This window comes from Pelobates fuscus, chromosome 5 (assembly GCF_036172605.1).
Source record: "Pelobates fuscus isolate aPelFus1 chromosome 5, aPelFus1.pri, whole genome shotgun sequence".
NCBI lineage: Eukaryota > Metazoa > Chordata > Amphibia > Anura > Pelobatidae > Pelobates > Pelobates fuscus.
In genome coordinates, this window is record NC_086321.1 from 101,027,505 (window position 1) to 101,049,659 (window position 22,155).

Genomic DNA, 22,155 nt, shown 5'->3' on the forward strand with positions numbered 1-22,155 from the left:
CCATGGCTCTTCCTGAAAGGATGAAGAGTACGGTAATTAATCATACAAATTAAATATTTAGAGTTTTATATGCTACCTTAAATATTCTAGTTTTCCTTTCATCCAAATGAATAACATTGGGTGCACAGATTCTGTGATTTGAACAAAATAACTCACTTCATTTTTACGTCCTTACAAGCACAGTTCTGTGGCACACGGAAGAGCAATTAAAAAATTAAGTTTAAGTAACAAATATTTATTTGTTTAGTCCCAGTCCTTAAGAATCCATGACTTGGGATCATACCCCCAATAGAGAGAGAGATGGAATACCTTGAAACGCCTCCTTTCAAAATCCTGTTTGGGCATTTAGCCAATTATAGGAGAAGGAATACTGGTAGGAAAAGAAAGCAAAAGGGGGAGAGGATGAGGGGGATTAATCGGAGTATGCTGAAAAGTAAAGCTTAAAGGGACACTATAAGTGCCAAGAATACAAATCTGTATTCTTGGCACTATGGCTCACCATGCCTCCCCCCTCGGTGAATAAAGGGTTAAAAATCCTTTATTTACTTACCTTACACCAGTCCCGAAGTTCCGCTGTGCTGGGGCGACGCTCCGTCCCCTCCTCCATCCCGTGATGAGCGGGAGCTAATGCGCATTGGAAAGCATTGATTAACTTTGCTCAATCTCCCCAATGAATCTTGGAAGGAGCAAAACCCTAGAGAAATAAAATACCAGGGAGTGGCCTTTCATTTTTCATTTTAATGTGTTCATGGTCCACGAGAATCCATTACATGTGCGTTAAGGCATACAGATGTAGCATGGGCACGAGCTACATTGAAAAAAAGAAAAATGTGAAAATGGAAAAGAGGGTAGAGACCAGACAGTACAACCGGTCCATAGAACATTCCTACCAAACAAAGTGTCGGTTGATGCAAAAACATTGATACCTTATGAAGGAAGGCCAGGAGGAAGCCACCACACTAGAAGAAAGAGTGGTAATTCTGTCAGACATCAGCTTATTCCAGAAGGAATAAAACTACTGAATCATGGATTTAAGCAAATAGGTGAAGCCAATTACCTCTTTCTTGGGCCGATAACACATGGAGGACTTAACATTTGAAAATTGACCACTTCCAGACACAAGCTTCAGGCAAAAGGAAAAAACTACCAACCCCTGACAGAAAGAACAAGAGGCACTACCCATGACAAAAAGGGGGAAAAAATTACAGAGGACCCGGACTCCGAGTTATAATCATGGGAAGAATACCAAGACATACCATACCTTGTGATATACACACTCTAAATCAAGCTTCCAAATCTGCACCAGGTTGTCAACGAGCACATCAGAGAAACATTTATATCTAAAAATTAGACATTCTAGTGCCATGTCATCAAAGACAAGTCCCTATGGTTCAGATGGTTGAATGGCCTGAACCAGGAAGTTCAGCCATAGGATAAACACATGGCCTATCTTGATAAAATTGGCACGAAGGCCACACAGAGATTTATAAAGAATACTAGCATTGACTCCTAATGTCTCAGTAACAGCTAGGGTTTCTCTTCCTGTGCGTCATTTTGCCATGCATTCCAGTGACCCTTATTGTTGGCATAATTTTGGACAGTGAACGATGGGAAACTCATTTTATGATGCTGGGTTTTCCTGCATCAATAAGACGTATATGTACTTGTGCCAACTGTGCAACATTGCACTTGTACTGTATGGTGTTGCAGAAATGGAATTCAGCCTTTTAGACACTTTCTAGGACTACATGAACATATTCTGCATGTTGTACTGTGCCCTGTCATGGTTTTTCCCTTGTGTTTCACTTGAGATTTGTACTCTTGCAAGTCCCTTGACTGTTCTCTACTGCATACTCTAATAACACAAAGCAGAGATGGATAGCGATGGACTGATCTTAGAGTGGAACTCACAGTAACCTATTCAGGATCTTGAGATCCAGGATGTGTAGCAATGCAGATTACTTGGTCCTTCTAAGATTTGGGTAAAAGTCTTGCTCAGTTTAAGTTAAGACTGGGCAATCATCGCACTGTGTTTCATGTCCACTACTAGGTCCAGAAGAACTGAAGGTAAAATAGTTTCTCTGGATAAGGGAGACACATGAAAGTAATCCTGAAGATGACATTAGCAAAAGCTTAGGGTGGTAGCTCAAGGTCATTTTAATGAAAGCAGCAGGAGCCAAACGTTGTGCAGGTGGACCTTATCCAAAGTAGACTGCACTATGAATGGGCATGAAGACTCGCTGTGCATCAATGGAAATCTCTGAAAGGCCTGCCACTAGCCCATGACTCTGGCACTCACTTCCTGCACTCACTTTGAAAAAACACTTGCAGGGAACTTAATCCTTTGCTAGAAGATTAATAGTGAAGTAAATAACAATAAAATCTGCAGAGTTCCATGAATTTGTGATAGGGAGCAAGCTCAACTAACAACATTTATGAAACTTTACTGTTACAAACTGACCATCCTGTGTGTATTAAAAGTACAGAGGTTTGCATCACAGATCAATAACGCTGAAATCTCAAGCTTAGTATGTCCAATTTGGTATTAAAATATAGTAGGGTACATCTAGATTTTAAGAACAAACATAATCACGTTCAAATTTTACAGAGTGCACATAGTGCATACCAACATGCATTTACACATAAACATGGTTATTCTCTTACCACTAGAGATAGAAGGCTCCTCCAGGGCATTACTTGGCAGTCTTGCAGGACCAGAAAATATGGCTGCAGTGACAGGTGTGACCACTGAGCAGCACCTGATATTAGCAATTCTGTGATTGCGAGTCATCTCATCATATATTAGCCAATCTGTGGGTAAGGCTTGTACGGCTGCTGCCTGACAATTGGCAGGGGGGATCTGCAGAAGAAAGGAATGTTCAAACTTCATTAAATTAATGGTAATGCCAAGCCTACCCGGTGCTTACAACCTAAAATTACGGTCCAAGTTTAGATAGATTTGTATAAATAGTTGGACATTTGGCACAAAATCCTCTTTTATTAGGGTGTGGCTTTATTTAGAACTCAGATCCACCTCTCAGCTCTGTCATATCTTGCAAAGACCCCAATGTTGTAATAGCTGCCAGGGGGAGTACTATAAGGTAGGTTTTACGTACCTGAGGCCAAGTGGCCAGGAGGAATAAGAGAAGGTAGGTTTTACTTACCTGAAGCTGACCCTTGTGGCCTTTTCCATCTCCATTCTGAGGATCCTCTTCAGCTCTTGGTGCCCATGCCAGTGCTATACTAATAAGCATGCACAAGAGTACAACACTGATGTCTATGGAGTAACCTGCAAGGCTGCGGGAGCCTCTGTAGACAATTTATGTTTCCTCACAACCATTACTAGTGACAGCAGTGAGAACGGACAAAACACTGAGAGCACTTTCTTGGCTCATAACATAAAGTCCAAAAGTGTGCCTCAACACCTTGTACTTCCCTTTGTATTGTGCTACTATTTTGGACTGTTTATTATGTTTCAATAAAACTTTTTACAATGGTATCTGCTATTAGCGTTCTCTTCATCAGAAAAGTCCATAAAAACTGGGTATACTCCAAAGCAATCCAATAAAGATACACAGAACACAAGATAAAAATCTGAATAATCTGGCATATAAATCAATATGTCTCATATTAACTAGATTTTAATTTTCAAAGTTAAGAAGTCTTAATGCTAAACTGACATGTATATGGAGAAAGCAGGGCAAACAGAAATCATTTAACTATAGTTCTTTAAAGGGATTCTATAGTGCCAGGAAAACAAACCCGTTTGCCTGGCATTGTAGAATATTACAGTGCTCCCCTCTCTCACGAACCTCTCCCTCGCGACTGAAAGGGTTCAAACCCCTTCAGTCACTCACCTGAATCCAGCGCTGATGTCCCTCTGCGCTGGGTCAAGCTCCACCCTCGCTCCACCCCGCCGCCGCCGCGCTCGCATTAGGATTTCTCCATAGGAAAGCATTATTCAATGCTTTCCTATTGGGAAAATCTGATGCTGGAGGCCCTCATGCATAGCGTGAGGACGCCCAGCATCAGATAACAGACCAAAGGTCCATTTTAATTCCAGAAGTCCCTACAGTGGCTGTCTGGTACATTGCACTCAGACCACTTCAATGAGCTTACAGTGTCCCTTTAATTTCTACTCTGGAAGTTTTAGATAGATAGCTATCCTTATGAAACTGTCAAAATAGATATTGGAGTTTGTTCACTAAACTTTGAACTGTAATGGAAGTCAAAGTGAATTGTGAAATTCAGATTGAAAATACTAAACTGTGAGATCCAACAGACAAAAAGCAAACTAAAACAATCAGAAAAATAATGCAACTTTCTTATTGTGGAAGGGAACCAGTTGTGCCATAGTTTACTATTATAATTAGATAAAAACGGAGGCAAACAGAGCTCATGATTCAAAGATACAGGACATACAAGTGTTATATAAGTGATTAGGTTACCTTCTTAAACTGGGGCTGGCTTACAACAGAGGTAGGGTGAAAGCGCACTCGTTTTTCTTTTGGTCCTGTTAGAACCATACTTTGCCTGTCCACGTATACCAGGTTAGGATACATGCCAGCCACTAGAGCAGCTTTCACAACAGCCCAGTTTTCTGAGTTAGTGTTCACATCTTGTAGGTCTCCACCTCCACGGGCTCTGACAAAACCTAGGAAAATAATTTGGATATGATATATTAATACTAAGTGACTTATGTTAGCACATATAAACTTTATTGATTTGGTGCATGGAGCTTGTACGTGTAGCGTTAGATTGCCCCCTTACTTGCCGGAGGTGTAACTACAACTCCTGCAGCATCATTAGCCAGCTTTTGTTAATAAAGAAATATGTACAAAATTAGAGTTTAACATCAGCACACATTGCATACTGATACCAGACAGTCAATGGTGGCACAGCTTTCCCCTCTAAGGCACCCCTGTCCTTCATTCAATATATCCTATGCCTGGAATGGAGGTACGTTTTAGCTTTTATTTATTATACGTTTGGGGGTGGAGGCGGTGGGAGAGAGTGTTAGGAAAACACTAGGGGGGTGGTTGTAATAACACTTGAAATGCTAACCAACTTGATTCTGGAATCAAGTTGAAGTATAAGCAGTACAGTATATGCATTCTTACTTCTATTCAAAGTCAAAGAGTCCTGATACAGTAATGTGCATGAGAAAAACTTCATTACTCATAGAAGCAGCTTAGAAATATCGAGCACTCTAGAAACATTTTACATAAAGATCAGGAATTAATTTTTCTCACTAGGATCAGAGTTTTGAATCCAATGAACAAGTACCATGGGCCTGTATGTGCATCAGAAGTGTGTATGAGCGCTCTGGCTAAACAGTTCCTCACTGCTAAGTTCATGACCAAGCCCATCAATGCAGTACCAGTGCATGGAATAGGCAAGGAAACCAGTTAGATAGCATAGTCTAAGACTGCCAGAAAAAAAAAATGCCATGTACTGTCCTTGAAACACTAATTACAATATACTGTTTTCTGAATTTATTGAATAGTACTATGTATTGTAACCTTTATTAGCCAGGAGTGTAAGAACTCCCTTCTGGACGACAAAGCTTAAAGGGAAACTATTGTGCTAGGAAAACATAGTTGTATTATGTATTCCTTGCACTATAGCTTCTTATAGTGACCCCCACCCGTAATGTCCCTCGGCGCTGGCTTGGACTCTGCCTCCGCTCCTCCCCAGCCAACATCAACCGGGGGAGACCTAATGCGCATGTGCGGCGATTGCCGATCTCACATTTGGGATTCCCCCATAAGAAAACATGTATAATGCTTTCCAATGGGGTTTGGGTGACCTTGAACCTCCCCATGCATAGCGTGAGGACGTCCAGCGTCAGTTACACATCCAAAAGTTGCCTAACTACTCGGAAGTCCCTCTAGTGGCTGTCTGTTAGACAGCCACAAGAGGTGGAGATAACCCTCAAAGGTAATTATTGCAGTTTCTTAACCCTGCAAAGGTAATTATTGCATTTTTAAGTGACCTAGGACACAGCACTCAGACCCCTTCAATGAGCTGAAATGGTGGAGGTCCCTTTAAAACAAAATCATGGTGCATGATCTGCTACTGACCTGATGCCCTGAGTTGGCCAAGCAGCTGTGTTTTCATTCCAACAATAACTTCCATTGTAGCCTGTGAAAGGAAATTCTTCTCACAAAATTCTCTTTCCCACCCTTCACTGCGTGCTTTCTGCCAGGCCTGAAAAACATGTCCAATACATTAAAATTGGAAATGTGAGAATTTACAAGGACAATAAAGAAAAAAAACTACAATGCAACATGGTGATAAGCATGCATACAAGTTAGGTGGTTTTGATTTTGCAACACATTTATACATTCATTAATTCCTGTAAAATAAAAATATAGCAATAGTTAAAACTGATGAGCCCTATACATATGGTAAAACACACTAGAAATGCTCTAAATGAAGTAACTATACTTTAACTCTACTGTGGATTCACTCAAATAATGATATTCAGTATTCAATAAACAGTTATTGGGTGCATAAAGAGAAGAACACATACAAAAAAAGAACAAAAAGAAAATAATGTGATGATGTTTAGTGTAGTGTTAGTCCAATAAAAAAAGTTTTACAAGATACAAATTGTATCTGTTTTTTTACATCTACATCACTAGACTAATACGATAGTGTATATATATCCGGAAACAAAAGTCATAGGAAACAAAATAGCATACTACATCTAAAGTTAAAGAAATACTATAAGGCAGGCATAACGAAACCTTCGTTACTCCAGATGTTTTGGACTACACCTCCCATGATGCTTTGCAAGCATTATGGGTGTAAGAGCATTATGGGTGGATGTAGCCCATAACATCTGGAGTGCCTAAGGTTGCCTACCCCTGCTATAAGTGCTAGAACAACTTTGGCCTAATAGTGTTGCTTTGGTGTATAGATCACGCTTCTGTAGTGACACTGCTCAATTTTTTTGCCATTTAGGAATTTAGAAGTTAAATCATTTTGTTTATGTGGCCCTAACCACATCTTCCCTGGCTGAGATTCACATAGACTCCCTTCCTGGAAAAGAGACAAAAAAAATTTAGGTTCCCATATTGCAGTTTAATCCAGAATGTATTATCTCAGGCTCTGTTAATAGCTTGCCAGAGCCTGCAGAAAATGAAACCTGAATTAACAGAGAAGGAGATAAGAACTTCTAAAATAAACACAATGTGCTGTAAGTGCTGACTAAAAGTGAAACATTTTTTTTCCAGTTTCCTGTGTGAGTTACAGCCAGGGTAAGTCTGGATAGGGCAGCATAAACAGAAATAAAAGCTATTTAACTCCTAGGGAGAAGTGAGTAGTGAGGCTACAAGGGCACGACCTATACATCCATTTACTTTATTATGTTCATATCATGGTCATGCACAATTTATTCTGTGAGTTTGATTAAGCTATATATATATAAAAATGTTAGGGATTTTGCACTATTTTGCTTATATTTTTTTCTAATTTATATATCAGAAGAAAATTACAGGGCTCATTTAACCACTGAATTACCTGAATTCTATGCAAAAGACCGCCTAACCGAGACTGCACTCTCCCTGACTGCCCAACCGAGGGTGCACTCACCAAGGCTGCACTCTCTCCGACCACCCAACCCAGGCTGCACTCACCAAGGCTGCACTCTCTTCAACCAAGGCTGCACTCTCCCCGACCGCCCAACCGAGGCTGCACTCTCTCCAACCAAGGCTGCACTCTCCCCGACCGCCTAACCGAGACTGCACTCTCCCTGACTGCCCAACCAAGGGTGCACTCACCAAGGCTGCACTCTCTCCGACCGCCCAACCCAGGCTGCACTCACCAAGGCTGCACTCTCTTCAACCAAGGCTGCACTCTCCCCGACCGCCCAACCGAGGCTGCACTCTCTCCAACCAAGGCCGCACTCTCCCCGACCATCCCAACCAAGGCCGCACTCTCCCCGACCATCCCAACCAAGGCCGCACTCTCCCCGACCATCCCAACCAAGGCCGCACTCTCCCCGACCGCCCAACCAAGGCCGCACTCTCCCCGACCGCCCAACCAAGGCCGCACTCTCCCCGACCGCCCAACCAAGGCCGCACTCTCCCCGACCGCCCAACCAAGGCCGCACTCTCCCCGACCGCCCAACCAAGGCCGCACTCTCCCCGACCGCCCAACCAAGGCCGCACTCTCCCCGACCGCCCAACCAAGGCCGCACTCTCCCCGACCGCCCAACCAAGGCCGCACTCTCCCCGACCGTCCAACCAAGGCCGCACTCTCCCCGACCGTCCAACCAAGGCCGCACTCTCCCCGACCGTCCAACCAAGGCCGCACTCTCCCCGACCGTCCAACCAAGGCCGCACTCTCTCCGACCGCCAAACCAAGGCAGGACCAATCTCCAAGACTGCACTCACTTGCAGGTAATGATAAACTGTGAGGAATATTAGTACTTTTGTTAGAGAAACTTTTTAAAATATAATCTATATTGTTATATACAGTGTAAAGAACAACTGGGGGTAAAGTTCTAAAGCAGCAGTAACATGTCCTAGCTTTCCATGCAAGTTGTTACAATATGTCTAATAATTTGCCCCAGAATTAATCATCATACATAATCTACATTGTTTTACACCAAAATCTTATCATTTCAGACTCCAAATGTAGATTGTGATCTTATGTGCAAATGTTGTTTACCTGAAAAGCCCTGAGAAGAGCCATATGGTCACTGTATGTCCCTGCTGAAAAGTGCTTTCTGCATAACAATGCTACACGTTTCTGTGAGGCCTGTGTAGGCAGTACAAAAGGATCCCGGTATGCCAAAGAGCATGCTATGGTGAGAATTGGATCCAGGCACTTCAGAACTACAGCACAAAGCACCATTTTGCCAAGATGGGGCTCTACAGGCAAATATGCCAAGTGATAACCAAGTTCAGTCAGATCTTCCCATGTGTCCATGGCATCTATAGTCTGTAAATATGAAAAAATATGTAAAACTTAGCAAAAGAATAAAATAAAATAAAAAACATACTTGTATGTGGCGATAAAGACAAGGCAGGCTAAGGTAAAACAAATCTTTACATAATGGTAAAATACAAAGAAAGTTACATCACAAATTTAGAAATGCTTAATGGGACACTGTAGGCACCCAGACCACTTCAGTTAATTTAAGTGGTCTGGGTGCAGTAGCCCTTTCCCATTAACCCTGCAATGGTAATTATTGAAGTTTCTGATAAACTGCAATAATTATCTTGCATGGTTAGGACTGCCTCTAGTGGCTGTCAATCATACAGCCACTAGAGGCACTTCCTGGTGATTAGGCGACATCCAGTATAATTCATTTCCCCATAGGAAAGCACTGCAGCATTGCTTTCCTATTGAGAGGGCCTAATCCACATTAGTGTTCCCCTATCAGATGACGTCGGAGGGTGCGAAGCTCCAACTCAGTGCCGAGGTAGAGAGACGCTGGTATCGGGTAAGTAGTAAGGTTTATTAACCCTTGCAGTACAGGGTTAAGGCGCGAGGGAGATATAGTGCTAGGAATACAACTTGTGTAACTTATGTGTATTCCTAGCATTATGGTATCCCTTCAAGATGAAGATCATTTTGCTTTGCTAGCAGACAAAAATGATATAAATTAATGAAGCAGGGCCCTAAAAAAGAGAAAGAAAAAAAAAGTCCTACTTTGTTTTCTTAAAGAGACACTACAGCATTAGGAATTCAAACATTCTAGTTTGCCTGTCCCTAGTTAGTTTTAGATAGGGGACTGTAGGCGCCAATGAAACTTTTATCATAAAGAGTCATTGAATACAATTATTCTCTATGACAATCCATGAGCGGCACGGACATCACAGTATGCCTGGGTAGGAAAGCCAGGATGTTAGTTGTGGCTCCCATATTCAGAGGGCTTGGAGGCGTGGTTTGAAGCCATACTTCGAAGCCGTCCAATTATTAGAAAACATCAACATTTTGGAAACTGGGACAGGGGGGGGGGAGGACTATTTAAAAGGTCACATCGGTCACCATAACAATGAAATGAAGTTACTATGGTGCCACAAGCCCCCAGGGCGCACACTTAACTTAAGGGGTTAAATCGTTTGAGAACAGTTTAACCCCCAAGTGAGCCTCCAGCGCCAATCCATCCAGCTTCTGAATCTTAGTTTCGGTAAACGCCGAATGGTTTAACCCCATAATGTAAGAGTGCACCTGTGGACATCGTGGTGCCTAAACTGTCCCTTTAAATCATTATAAAAACATGAACCAGTTTGATAGTGCCTTCAGTGTTCCTTTAAATACACAAACTTTTCTGAAGAATAGTTTAGGTCCGGACTCAAAATTTCCACTCATCACTTGTGTATAGCAAGTACAAGTACTTAAGGCATGGGCAATCAGGCAGCAAGAAGCATTGCTTAATAGTGGAGCTCTGTTTAGATTTATTATGGTATCCATACTCCCTAATAAATTACTGCACGCAATATTATGTTGTGAACACATACTCTCTTCTCACTTTACTATACCTCTCACACGTGGCTGCAAGGGAGCTAGGAGACAGTTATGAGCAGCAGCAAATGCACACACCAATCCACCACTTTTGTTCTAGCTACCATGTCACCCCAAAAACAAGCAGAATCAGGTACAGTGGGAGGGCAGTCTTAGGAAAGGAGGTTTTATCTTTATATGAAATAGGACTGCTATAATGTTTCACCTTGAATTGAGACATACTGAGTGGGCATGTGTGAGAGCCACTGTGTCATTATGCATGAGTGCCCCCATTTGACCAAATGTTTCAAGACAAAATGTGAAGGGTATTACTGCCTCTAACCATAACAAAGGTAGCAGTTGAGTAATTTTTTTAATGTGGGCACATTTTGAATCAAAACATGAAGCATGTGTATGCTATGGAAATTACCTTTCCAACCTGGCTAGAGGTTTTGCACCATCTAAACCCTGCCTGGGGAAACAAACATCAAAAGTAATATCCAATAAAGTTGGCCATTAGTGTTACCTTAAGCATCTGCACAGCATTTCGAACGATTAAGGCTGGTGGTGGTTCTGGGGCCTTCATCAGAAAGTCTGCAATGGGACAGTTGACTGGTGCCAGAAGTTTTGTGTGTAAGCAAAGTTCCTGTAAACAGGGAAGAAATGCATGGTTATTTAATGCACAAATTAATCTAGCATTAAATTACAAATTTAAAAAAATGCATTGCATCTTTCCCCCTTTATCCTCTGTTACATTGCAATAGAGCTTATATTTGGAGCCTTCTTTTTATCATTTAAATGCAGATGCTCATATTTAAAAATAAATACATGAATAAACTAGTACATTTGTAGCTTTCATATATACACATTGAAACATATACAAGTGCAGACAACAATTTGTGTATAATATTGTTCTTGTTAGAAAAGCACTACTTTTTCTATCGCAAAAATAAAAAAATAGAGTCAGTTGAGTTAATGAGGGTACGTTAGAATGGGGATGAACTCACCAAGACCACACTAATTGTAGAAATATTTTTGAGTGTGTAGGTGAGAGCTGAAAGCGGGAATTCAGCCAGAAAGCCTTTAGGGGGACTACTAGGAAACGCTAGAGAGAGAATGCCCCTATTTCACGAGGTCGACGGGCACTGCTACTTAAGGGTTATCACCCAATTCCGCAGAATTGCTAGGCCAATGCATATACAGTGGGACCTCGGTTTACAAATTTAATGCGTTCTCCGGGACGTTTACTGCGAAACATTTGTAAACCGAAACGCGGTTTCCCATAGGAATGCATTGAAAACCAATTAATCCGTTCTGTAGGTCAGAAAAAAATCTAAATGAGCTGGCATGGAAACTAAGCAACAATGCAGAACACACAATAAAAGGCAACGACAAAGCTCAGCTCCCTACCTTTCCACAGCTTGAGAAATGCACCAAAAAGTCCCAGAACAACTGCAAACTATTTCTAGAATGGCTCCAAAACTCAATGCAAAATCTGCTCCAACACCTCCACACTCTAAACCATGTGCTACCCATAGATTCCAGCATGCACGAGGGGGCGCTATAAACCTCCCAGGTGTAATGCACCCTGGGGAAACTTGCTTTGTATTACGAAAAAAATATGTAAACCGAGGCATTATTTTCAATGGATTTTCATTTGTAGACCGAAAATTATGTTAACCGAGGTCCCACTGTAGATGACTAAGTATGAAACATAGGGTGAAAGCCTACAGATATTTTCATGCAAAACAGGATGCATGTAATTACTGAGCATTTCATTTTGTGTATTAATCAAGTCAGCAGAGTGTATTGATATTTGTAGACGGATTCTGTTATCCCACCGATATCATGGTGAAGCACCACCAAATAAAATAGTGTGCTTGCACCATTTAAGAAATTTGTAGTAATATGGCATGTAGGGAATGTTCAAATTGCTTGCTTATCAGGAATACTAAGCTGCCTTACCCCTTAGATAATATCTGCTCCACTCATAAAAAGGGATTTTCTTTTATGTGCCATGAAATTAGATTGTGCAGTGACATTTTTAATACCCGTTTGCTTCCAAGCGCAAAAATCTATATGGTAAATTAAAGCGCACTCCACAGGATTTTTTACAAAGGTGTACAATTGAAATCAACGTTTTGACCCCTCCTGGGTCTTTATCAAGATCTTGACAAAGAACAAGGAGGGTTCAAAAAACTGATTAAAATTATACATCTTTGGGGGGAAAAACCTGTGGCGTGCTCTTTGATCACACACACTCTCTCTTTCTCTCTCATTCACATATATAAACAAGCATTTGCTACGTAAATGTGTATATATTCCGGTGTGTGCTATGAAGTCTATATATGAAGTTTGGTACACAGAAATGTGGAATCCCATTGGTGATATAAATGGCTGAAGACCCCTCATGAAGAGAGTTCCTCAGTGCCACAGAAAAAATTCTGCAACGGAATCCCTTTGAACAGCAGTAATCAGTAAATATCAAATCTCTACAGAGCTCACCTTACTGAGGCAAAATTAATTTAACCCCTTAAGGACCAAACTTCTGGAATAAAAGGGAATCATGACATGCCACACATGTCATGTGTCCTTAAGGGGTTAAGCATCTGTATGAGGCATGGGTTGAGGGTGACAAGCAAAAGCAGGTGCACTGTCTCCCCAGGTAGGAAAGAAGAGCATATGTTTCAAATTACAGAAAACCTCTTTAGTGTTGCAAACACCTTTATGTATTTTTGCAGCGTTGCAGCTACTTTTATTTAAACACAAATATTATATTTCTCAACAAATATAGTATTTAAAGTACAAATGTTAATGCTTACATGAAGGGGCATCCGCAGCAATTCCGGGGTCTGGAATTCCAGCATATTCTGAAAGCGAAGTCTGCTAAACAAACGGAAACATATTCCAGGGTTGCAGCGCCCAGCCCTGCAATCCAAAACAAAACAAAAACTTCATATCAGCAGAAGCAGCAGAACTTTTATTTTACAAAATGAAAGATTACAAGCCAAAATTCGACCAGTTTTTCACAATTTCATTGAAATTCCAACCTAATAAAAGATCCCACAGAATTCTCCATATACATAGTTTTGTACTCTTATACATGTGTAAGTATACTTGTGACAACAGCTCCTGGCAGTTAAGGTCATTAGGAAATGAAGTATGATGCCACGTAGGGACAGCTTGAGATAAGTATATCTCCCTGTTACTCATTGGCTTCCTTCACACAAGCAGATATGTCACCTGGGGTCTTTTCAAATAAACAAAAAATATATAAAAAAAAACTTCACAACTTCCTCAGCCCAAACTTTTCGGTGGCTGTCCAATCACAGACTTCCCAATGCAACTCAATGAGATGGCTTTGCAAGACAGGTAGGTGCTAGGTCAATTACCTGCCTTTTGAGTTTTGCTCCACTCAGCTAAGCAACCAGGAAGTAACAGACCAGTTGTCCGATTGACAGCAAGGAAGGAGTAATAAGGTTAGTTTATAAAAGTGCTAATTTCTAATCTGCACTTTTTCTAAAATAAATAAATAAAAAATGCACACCGTTCACACATAGCACTTCAGCAAGCTAAAATACTTTAGGTGTGTTTAGTGTTCCTGTAAGGTACAAGGCTATTTTAATTATTAAATATTATTTGAATCTTGTTTATATCATATACACCAGCTGATCTACATTACTTTGCCGTGCATTCATTTTTACAATATTCTTTAAAAGGGATGAACCAGAGACTATTAAGAGATTTACACAAAAAGCAAGACTTACTGAAAGCCAGTGAATAAGCTCTCTAAAATGTGCTTGTTTTGTGTGTGTGTGTATTTAGAAATTGCTGATACATAAACGAGGTTTCTGTAGAAAATATAATTTAAAGGGACTCTAAGCATATTTACACAGCACACTGTAGTGTTTAGAGTGTCAAGACTGTAAACAGTCCCACCATTTAAGGGTCTCTCTAGGGCTGTGATACTACATTGAGTCTGACTTAATATGCTAAACTGCAAGTTCATACCATATTACCATACCAACTCATATCAAGTTGGTGTAATATTCACAGGCTGAGAGCATCAGCAGAGAATTTGGTGTGATAATGCAGGAGTAGGAACTTCTGCTTTTTTATCATAATACTTCTGGCAACTGACAAAAACAGGTCAGTGTCCAACTGTTCTTAAAATAGTTTGACAGTTTACCATAAGACAGGACAAAGGGACTCCTGGCACCATTAACCCCTACAGAGTGCTATAGGGGTTATGATGCTTAAAGTGTTCCTTTAAATGGACTTTTAAACCTCAAAAAAACTTTATCTCAAATAAGTTGTTTTGAGGAATTGATTCTATGTGCCTTTCTACTTCAATGTTTTAGAGCAACGGCAGATCCACGGTCTGTGAATCGGAGATTTGTAGTGGTAAATGTTTGATCGCTTTGTAATAATATAATTTAAAACATAGTAGATAGTTGAGGGGGCGGTTGGAAATGGGACTTTTGGGAATTAATGCAGAATTCAAAGTGCACTTAGTCGCATTGAGCTCACTGTGGAGAGACTAGTTAACGTGGGTTGAATAGAGCCTCAGGTGGATTGCCTCTCTTTACTTAGACTGTTTGGCAAGGCAATAACTCTTTGCCGTCCATGTGATCGGCCAGTAATATTTATCATTATTTTACTTGTGTGTTTCATGTCCACTATCTGGTCTTTGACCAAGGTTCGCCTTTTCTTTGAATATATTTGCTACATATATTTTGCCATAATTTTCCTGCCACTATCCTTCTGTAATGCAGAATCTGTAATTCCTATTGTTTTTCCTGCTTCTCAAAAACAACAAATCTTCATAAATATAGAAATGTCAAAAAAAAGAAAAAAGATTTCAAACTTAATAAATTGGCTTATATTTCTTGGAATGTTGACAAACATTTCATCTAAAAGTCAACAGAAAATTTGCTGTACCTTCCTTTTCTTTGAATTGCACTGGCTTTTGAAATCCACACCATTTTCAGCATTGTAACATGGCTCAAAGCATCAAAGGATTTCTGAAAGTAAAGAAACAAATATATAAAATAAAATAATGGATTATTTTCTGGCACTTTCCAGCTTCATATAGGTTTAAATTCACATGTATTGAGTTATTTTTCCTTTGAATAATATAATCCAATACATAATATATAGTTGAGGGTGAAATATTGTACACTTGATCACTTTGTAACGGATATAAGATAGCCATCAGAACTTTGTGATCTAAAATTTGTGGAATAACTTCTAGGTGCTCATAAGCTGACAGCCCCTTATTTACTAAACCTGCTCTAAAATCCCCTTCCCAAAAAAATTTATATACTACACCTCCTTTACTTTCCCAGAGTCAATCACGAATATAACATCATTAACCGTGATGCTAGTCTCTGCAATATTCGTGGAAAGTATCTGCAAAAAGATATAAAACAATTATTAAAGTAGGAGTTCTACATGCAACTTACACAGCAGAGTTCATAACATGAAAAACTTACTATTTTTCGAATGCCTGACGGAGGGGTCTTTAAAACTTTCTTCTGGTCTGATGTTTGCATGTTTGAATGCAACATAAATACTTGATATCTACAAGAAGATGCAGTGAAATAGTAAGAATTTTAATTAGATGTAAAGGCACAGAATAAAAAAAAATTAAAAACCTTATATGTAAAACGTGAGGCGCTCATTAATAGATCATTAAATGTAAAGTATGTTTTAAATCAAATGGCAAACTAGTTCTATAATAAGCACAAAAATAATATCATTAATAAATAGCAGTGAAATAAATTGCTAAATATTCCCTGACTGATACATTTATTAGTAGCACATGAAGCATAATGCATTGAAAGAACTTCTGGCTATCTTAAAAACTTTAAAGTACTATCTTCACTTTGTTTAAAATTTGGCTACGGAAAAATAAAGTATGATTACCTGTGAGCATTACCAGCAAATCTCTTGTCATCAAACAATATGCGATCTCGCAGACCAACAATCTCGTCATATCCCGGAAGAAATATCAATATAGCCCCTAAGATAAAAAACAAAACAAAAAAAAACAAAGCAAGAGTGACAGACAAGTCCTTAGAACATATCCTTGATTGGAAGCAAGGTTTCCAATATACAATGCGTAATATCAGAAACAGCAAAATACACGTATAAGATAGTATATGGGTTGCCAAGACACACAAACACTATTTAAAACCTTTACCTAAAGACAGAAGGAAGGGAAACTAAGATCATAATGAATGCAGTAACACCAGCTCCCTAAAGGGAATAGATGGCCTGACTCAAGCAGGTGAGTAAAAGTTCAAGCTTTTCTTCTTCTGATTAGAAAAATGTCAGTACAGCATAGTGACAATAACCAGTGCACACAGGTGCAGAGGAGGAGACGCTTACGCGTTTCGTGGATACAAGACACTTCCTCAGAGGACTGCCAAGATTATACCTGATTCATGGCTTTCGCAGATGTTGTAAAGAATATGCATGATCAGATCAAGATCTACTTTTTCATCGTCAAAACTATGGTGGTATGCTTTCAGGAGCTCTTTGTCCTCTGCACTCAAATCACTGCAATCTGCCTGCATGAGAGAGGTGTCATCCAGATTCTCAGACTCCAATGACGAACTGAAAACACCAGAGGTCATTGTAGACATGTTATTCACACAGAATATTCTAATTATCCAAATTAGTGACATGGACAATTAACAACTATAAAGATTAAGGTTATTTACTGTTCAAATACCTCATGGTTGTGTAAGAAAATTGATACATAAATCAGAAATATTATACCATGGACTATAATGCTCTGTGTATGTGACTGGCCACACAAATTTGGATCTATTTGACAACAGTGTGCTAAAAAGGAACAGCTGGAAATAATTAGAGGTGAAGGGAGAGCCATTTACATTTTACACCACATGCACCTTGGTAAAAAAAAAACAGCACATTACATCACTACAGCAGTCTTCCAACCAGTTTTCCATCCAAGTTCTTAGGAGATCAGAGTGTCAGAGTAACTAACATCGAGGTCTAACAATGCAAGTATTTGTTTTCTCAAGACAACCTCTCTCCAAAGCGGAGGAATAGTCAACAAAGGATAACATTTCTATAAACTACCAGACCACTGTGACAACTTGAGGCAGGGGTTCCAAGGAGGTCAGCCCTGGGGAGCAACTGCTGATAACAGCCCTAAAGAGACTCTTTCCTTTTCATCTGACCTAGAGAGTGGAGGCAGCTGTGTAACCAGCATGGAAGACAGAAGGAACCAAGCCATACATAAGCATCACTAATGAAAATGTTAAAGGGACACTATAGTCACCAGAACAACTACAGCTTATTGAATTTGTTCTGGTGAGTAAAATCATTACCTTCAGGCTTTTTGCTGTAAACACGGTCTTTTCAGAGAAAATGCAGTGTTTACATTACAGCCTAGTGATAACTTCACTGGCCACTCCTCAGATGGCTGTTAGAGATCCTTCCTGGGTCACGGCTGCCTAAAATGCATCCAAACATTCAGTATCTCCTCCCTCTGCATGCAGACACTGAACTTTCCTCATAGAGATTCATTGATTCAATTCATCTCTATGAGGAGATGCTGATTGGCCAGGGCTGTGTTTGAATCATGCTGGCTCTGCCCCTGATCTGCATCTTTGTCAGTCTCAGCCAATCCTATGGGGAAGCACTGTGATTGGATCAGGCTACCACTTCTGATGATGTCAGCAGACTGCTTGTTTTTTTTTTAGGCAAACAGCATGCAGATCTACAGCTTCTGGCTTGAATACAGTAAGATTTTGCTATATATATATATATGGAGGCATAGGCTCCCAGAGGGGCTAGATGGTGGTTTTAACACTATAGGGTCAGGAATACATGTTTGTGTTCCTGACCCTATAGTGATCCTTTAATGTATTGCATTATCTTATGTTCAAGGTCTATGTGATAGTACAATGTTTTTATGTTTATACCTTTGACAAAACTGCAAAAATAGCTTATTTAACACACATAGATTTGTTAAATAGGCTACTTTTAATGTCACAAGTATATATATATATAAATATATATATATTTTTTTATTTGTTCACATCCCATAAAAAAATTACCTTGAAAGTGGTTTATAATTTCTTACAAGTGGCATTATAGAAAAACTTGTCAACATTTTTTTTTTAATACAACTATATATAATATGTATAAGTGTGTGTGGTGGACTTGCGTAGAATGGTTATTACTCTCTTTTCAATCTAACCGGTATTAAAAAAAAAAAAATGGCAGTTTTCTTTGTTTTTGTTATTTTATTTTTTTTTATTATTTTTTTTTTTTAAAGGAGTGGAAATTCACATATTGTTTGTGCAGGTGAAAATGAATGAGTTTAAATGTGAGACGATTTACCTGTAAGACTCTAAGATGTCTACAACATCATTCTGCCCAAAGTGTTTTGCCCAATCCAAAGCCGTCCTGAAGAATATGAAAAAGAAAAAGAATTTTAAATGTACGCTATTCCCTTTATTAACATAATATATTGTACTAAATGATACCAAGAGTTTGTACACTAAAAGGCAAGCTTCAAAGAGCCTATTGCTTTTAAATTGTAAACAAGCATTGCGAATTGTATTGCTTTGTTGATATGAATTTGAAGAAGTATGCAAGAGCTATATTTTTACTACTTTATAGTACTTGGATTATTTTTACAGTAACACTTCAACCTTCAAAATGTTTTGACAAACTGGAACAGTAGCCATGCTGTAAAATCCATTATTTGTTTGCAATTGTATTTAAATATGGTAACATGCAATGTATAGTGTTTCCAATCTTACAGTACTACTGATACCATCTCTACCAGGTGGCATTGCATTTGCAGAGAACACTGTATATCGGCAGCCATCTTTAAATGTCTATTATGGGTGTAGGTTAATGGTAACCACAGCTGACAATGGACACATGGTTACTCAGGCAAAAGGCCATTCTAAACTTTCAGTAGTGGTGACCCCACTATACATCTCAAGCACTGACTCACTGTTGTTTTAAGATTTCATTTGCATAAATCAATGAGGTGTAATGTAACTTAAATGCAGAGCAATATTCAGAAATATTTATATTTGACAGTCCCTTCATACATTAACATCTAGAATAAAATTCTTAATCTACTCCTCTCTAAATTACAAAAAATAACTCTGGATGACTGTACTGCCTGTGATGTTTAGAATGTAAAGAAGATATGGATAGAAATTAAAACAAAAGCAGAAAGCACATATACACAGACAGACTTAAATACAGTGCAGATTATCAATAAAACACTAACAAACCCAAAATTAATTCCGAATATCCTTGTAGCATCTAAAACAGAATTGCATGCTTACAAACTACCTATTACTCATGCTACACATAGTTGAGCTTTGTAAATTGACCAGCTTATCATGCTATGAATATCTCATTTAGGGTTGGCAACAGGAATATGATACTACACAAAACAGGTCATTCAAATCTCATATATGTGTTACATTGTTAGGTATGAAAGAAATAAGACTACACTCTGGTCCACAACAATCCTTTCAAACAAAGATCTTTTTAAAATGAGAGTATTTTCAGTTCATACAGAAATTGACGGCTATAAGCAGAAAGGCCCACATGGTACTGGTTAGAGTAGTTTATCTCAAAGAGTTTAAAAATACAATGAAATCATATCATAAGGTTCTCAAAACAGATGGATTTCCCTGTAAAAAGAGGGATAACAACCCTTCACATTATGTCACCAGGTAAATGGCTGAAAATTTAGGTCCAGCTAAGTTTCTCTCTCAGGTTGGCTATGGCCAAAAAAAAAAAAAATCAAATAAAACAACAACAGCATCCTTCATTAAAAATATTAAAGGAACTCACAAAACATCTCAAACTATGCACATTGCACAAGTAATGATTAAATGACGCCCATTGTTTCCTTTTCTTGCACGAGATTACTTAGAATTGTAGCAACCTGCAGAAATCACTACAGCAATAAGTAAATATTATTTACATGTGACACATGGAGAGGGAGCTGTACCTCGGCCATTAATTATGCAAGAGACTCAAACTACAGTATGGCTGCTTATTTCGGAATACCATTTGTTAGATCTGATATGTGGAATCACTGCTGGGACTACTACGTACAGCAGAAACCTTGTATAAAAAGAGACCACATGGACAAAATGAGAGCTCTTAACTGGGATAGCCCCACTGCTGCTGTATACATGTGGATTAGCAAAATATATTTTAAACAGGAGTGTTTCTCATTTGAAGCAAATTCAAATTGTGCCACGAACGTAACAACAACACACACACAAACCCCCCCCCCCCCCAAAAAAAAAAAAAAACTACTTGACGCCAAAATGGATTTGTTCCTATCTTCTCCTATTTTCTACTACACAATCCTTCACACATTTTGATTCATAGTCTGACTTGACCATATCCTGGAGACTTATGATCATTAGGATCAATTAATTTGAATGCAGCCCCTAATTTCACTTATGCTTCCAATGTAACCTTACATTTTCATAGTAAAGGTAGTCATGGTAAGTGCTAATTATAGGTACATTGTATGCAAATCAAAATAAAATTTGTTATAATTACCATCCGTTTGATGCCTTGACGTGGATATTGGCTCCCATACTAATGAGCTGTTCTACCTGATTTAAAAATCCTCTACCTGCCGCCACCATTAAAGGAGATGCACTCGTTTTACTGTGTCTGTAGTCAACTACATAAGAGATAGAAATAAAAGTAAATGTTTAATGAAAATTAAAGTAATGATAATATATATATAACTCATAAGTAATATTTTACTGCAACATGCAAACCATTCATTAGTCCAAATTCATTAAATGATTACTCCAAGCGTCATTACCATTCATTTGAAGTGGCTATGGTCCCTGAAATCTGTATGCGCATTACGATGAAAAAGAGCAAATATAGATTTTAACCCCTCTACTGCCAGCGTCATTAGCCAGATTGGCTTATAAGAATTCTGTACATATTGTATGTTTGTCAGCAGCATGCTTTAAACAGGAATCCAATAACAGCCGGCCATATCTTCCCCCAGTAGCTATGGGAGTGATTTCAGTGGAGGAGGAGTATGTTATGGGGAGAATTTGGCTTTGCCACTGGAACAGAGGTACATTTAGGTTTTGTTTGTTTGTGGTTTTAAATATTTATCTAAACTTTGGTGGGGAGGGGTGGCAGGACAGGAAGGGTAATTCTAACAAAAAACTGTGTTTTCTTTTGGTTGGAACAACCCTTTAAGCAAATGAAAAACTAAAGCACGCGGTGAGCAAAACACATAAAGAGTGCCATAATTAGCTTTTAAAGTACACTTTATACAAAATGATTTCAATGTCCTCTCATAATATTGTAAAGCGCTACGGAATCTGTGGCGCTATTTGTGGCGCTATATAAATGGCAATAATAATAACAACATTCAACCTATACACGATTAGCAAATTAAGAGATTACATCTTATTTACAAATTTATATTTGTTACAAATTAGCATTTACCGCTAGGCCATTGGTATATGAGTATATGGTATATGAGTGGTGCTGCAAAGGGGATCAGAAAGAACTAAGAACTTAAAAAGAATTTAATTAAATTTTTAAACCTTAAACTCCCAGTTTATTCGAGAATATTTTTTGTTCACAAAAATGCAAATTTTTTTTTTTTTTTTGTTGTTAACCATT

General features: G+C 38.9%; 1 protein-coding gene across 1 annotated transcript in view; it reads right to left on the reverse strand.

Annotated features, from left to right (window-relative positions):
• Positions 1-22,155, reverse strand: part of LOC134610841 (3'-5' RNA helicase YTHDC2-like) — a 76,353-nt gene that overhangs the window by 11,849 nt on the left and 42,349 nt on the right. The window contains exons 12-24 of the mRNA XM_063454106.1: positions 21,055-21,181; positions 18,844-18,909; positions 16,904-17,082; positions 16,390-16,486; positions 15,957-16,044; positions 15,793-15,873; positions 15,403-15,485; positions 13,284-13,389; positions 10,988-11,107; positions 8,680-8,952; positions 6,084-6,210; positions 4,449-4,654; positions 2,665-2,860 (exon numbers count right to left, since the gene is read on the reverse strand). Coding sequence (XP_063310176.1) covers positions 2,665-2,860; positions 4,449-4,654; positions 6,084-6,210; positions 8,680-8,952; positions 10,988-11,107; positions 13,284-13,389; positions 15,403-15,485; positions 15,793-15,873; positions 15,957-16,044; positions 16,390-16,486; positions 16,904-17,082; positions 18,844-18,909; positions 21,055-21,181 — 1,749 coding nt within the window. The remainder of the gene's footprint in view (positions 1-2,664; positions 2,861-4,448; positions 4,655-6,083; positions 6,211-8,679; positions 8,953-10,987; positions 11,108-13,283; positions 13,390-15,402; positions 15,486-15,792; positions 15,874-15,956; positions 16,045-16,389; positions 16,487-16,903; positions 17,083-18,843; positions 18,910-21,054; positions 21,182-22,155) is intronic.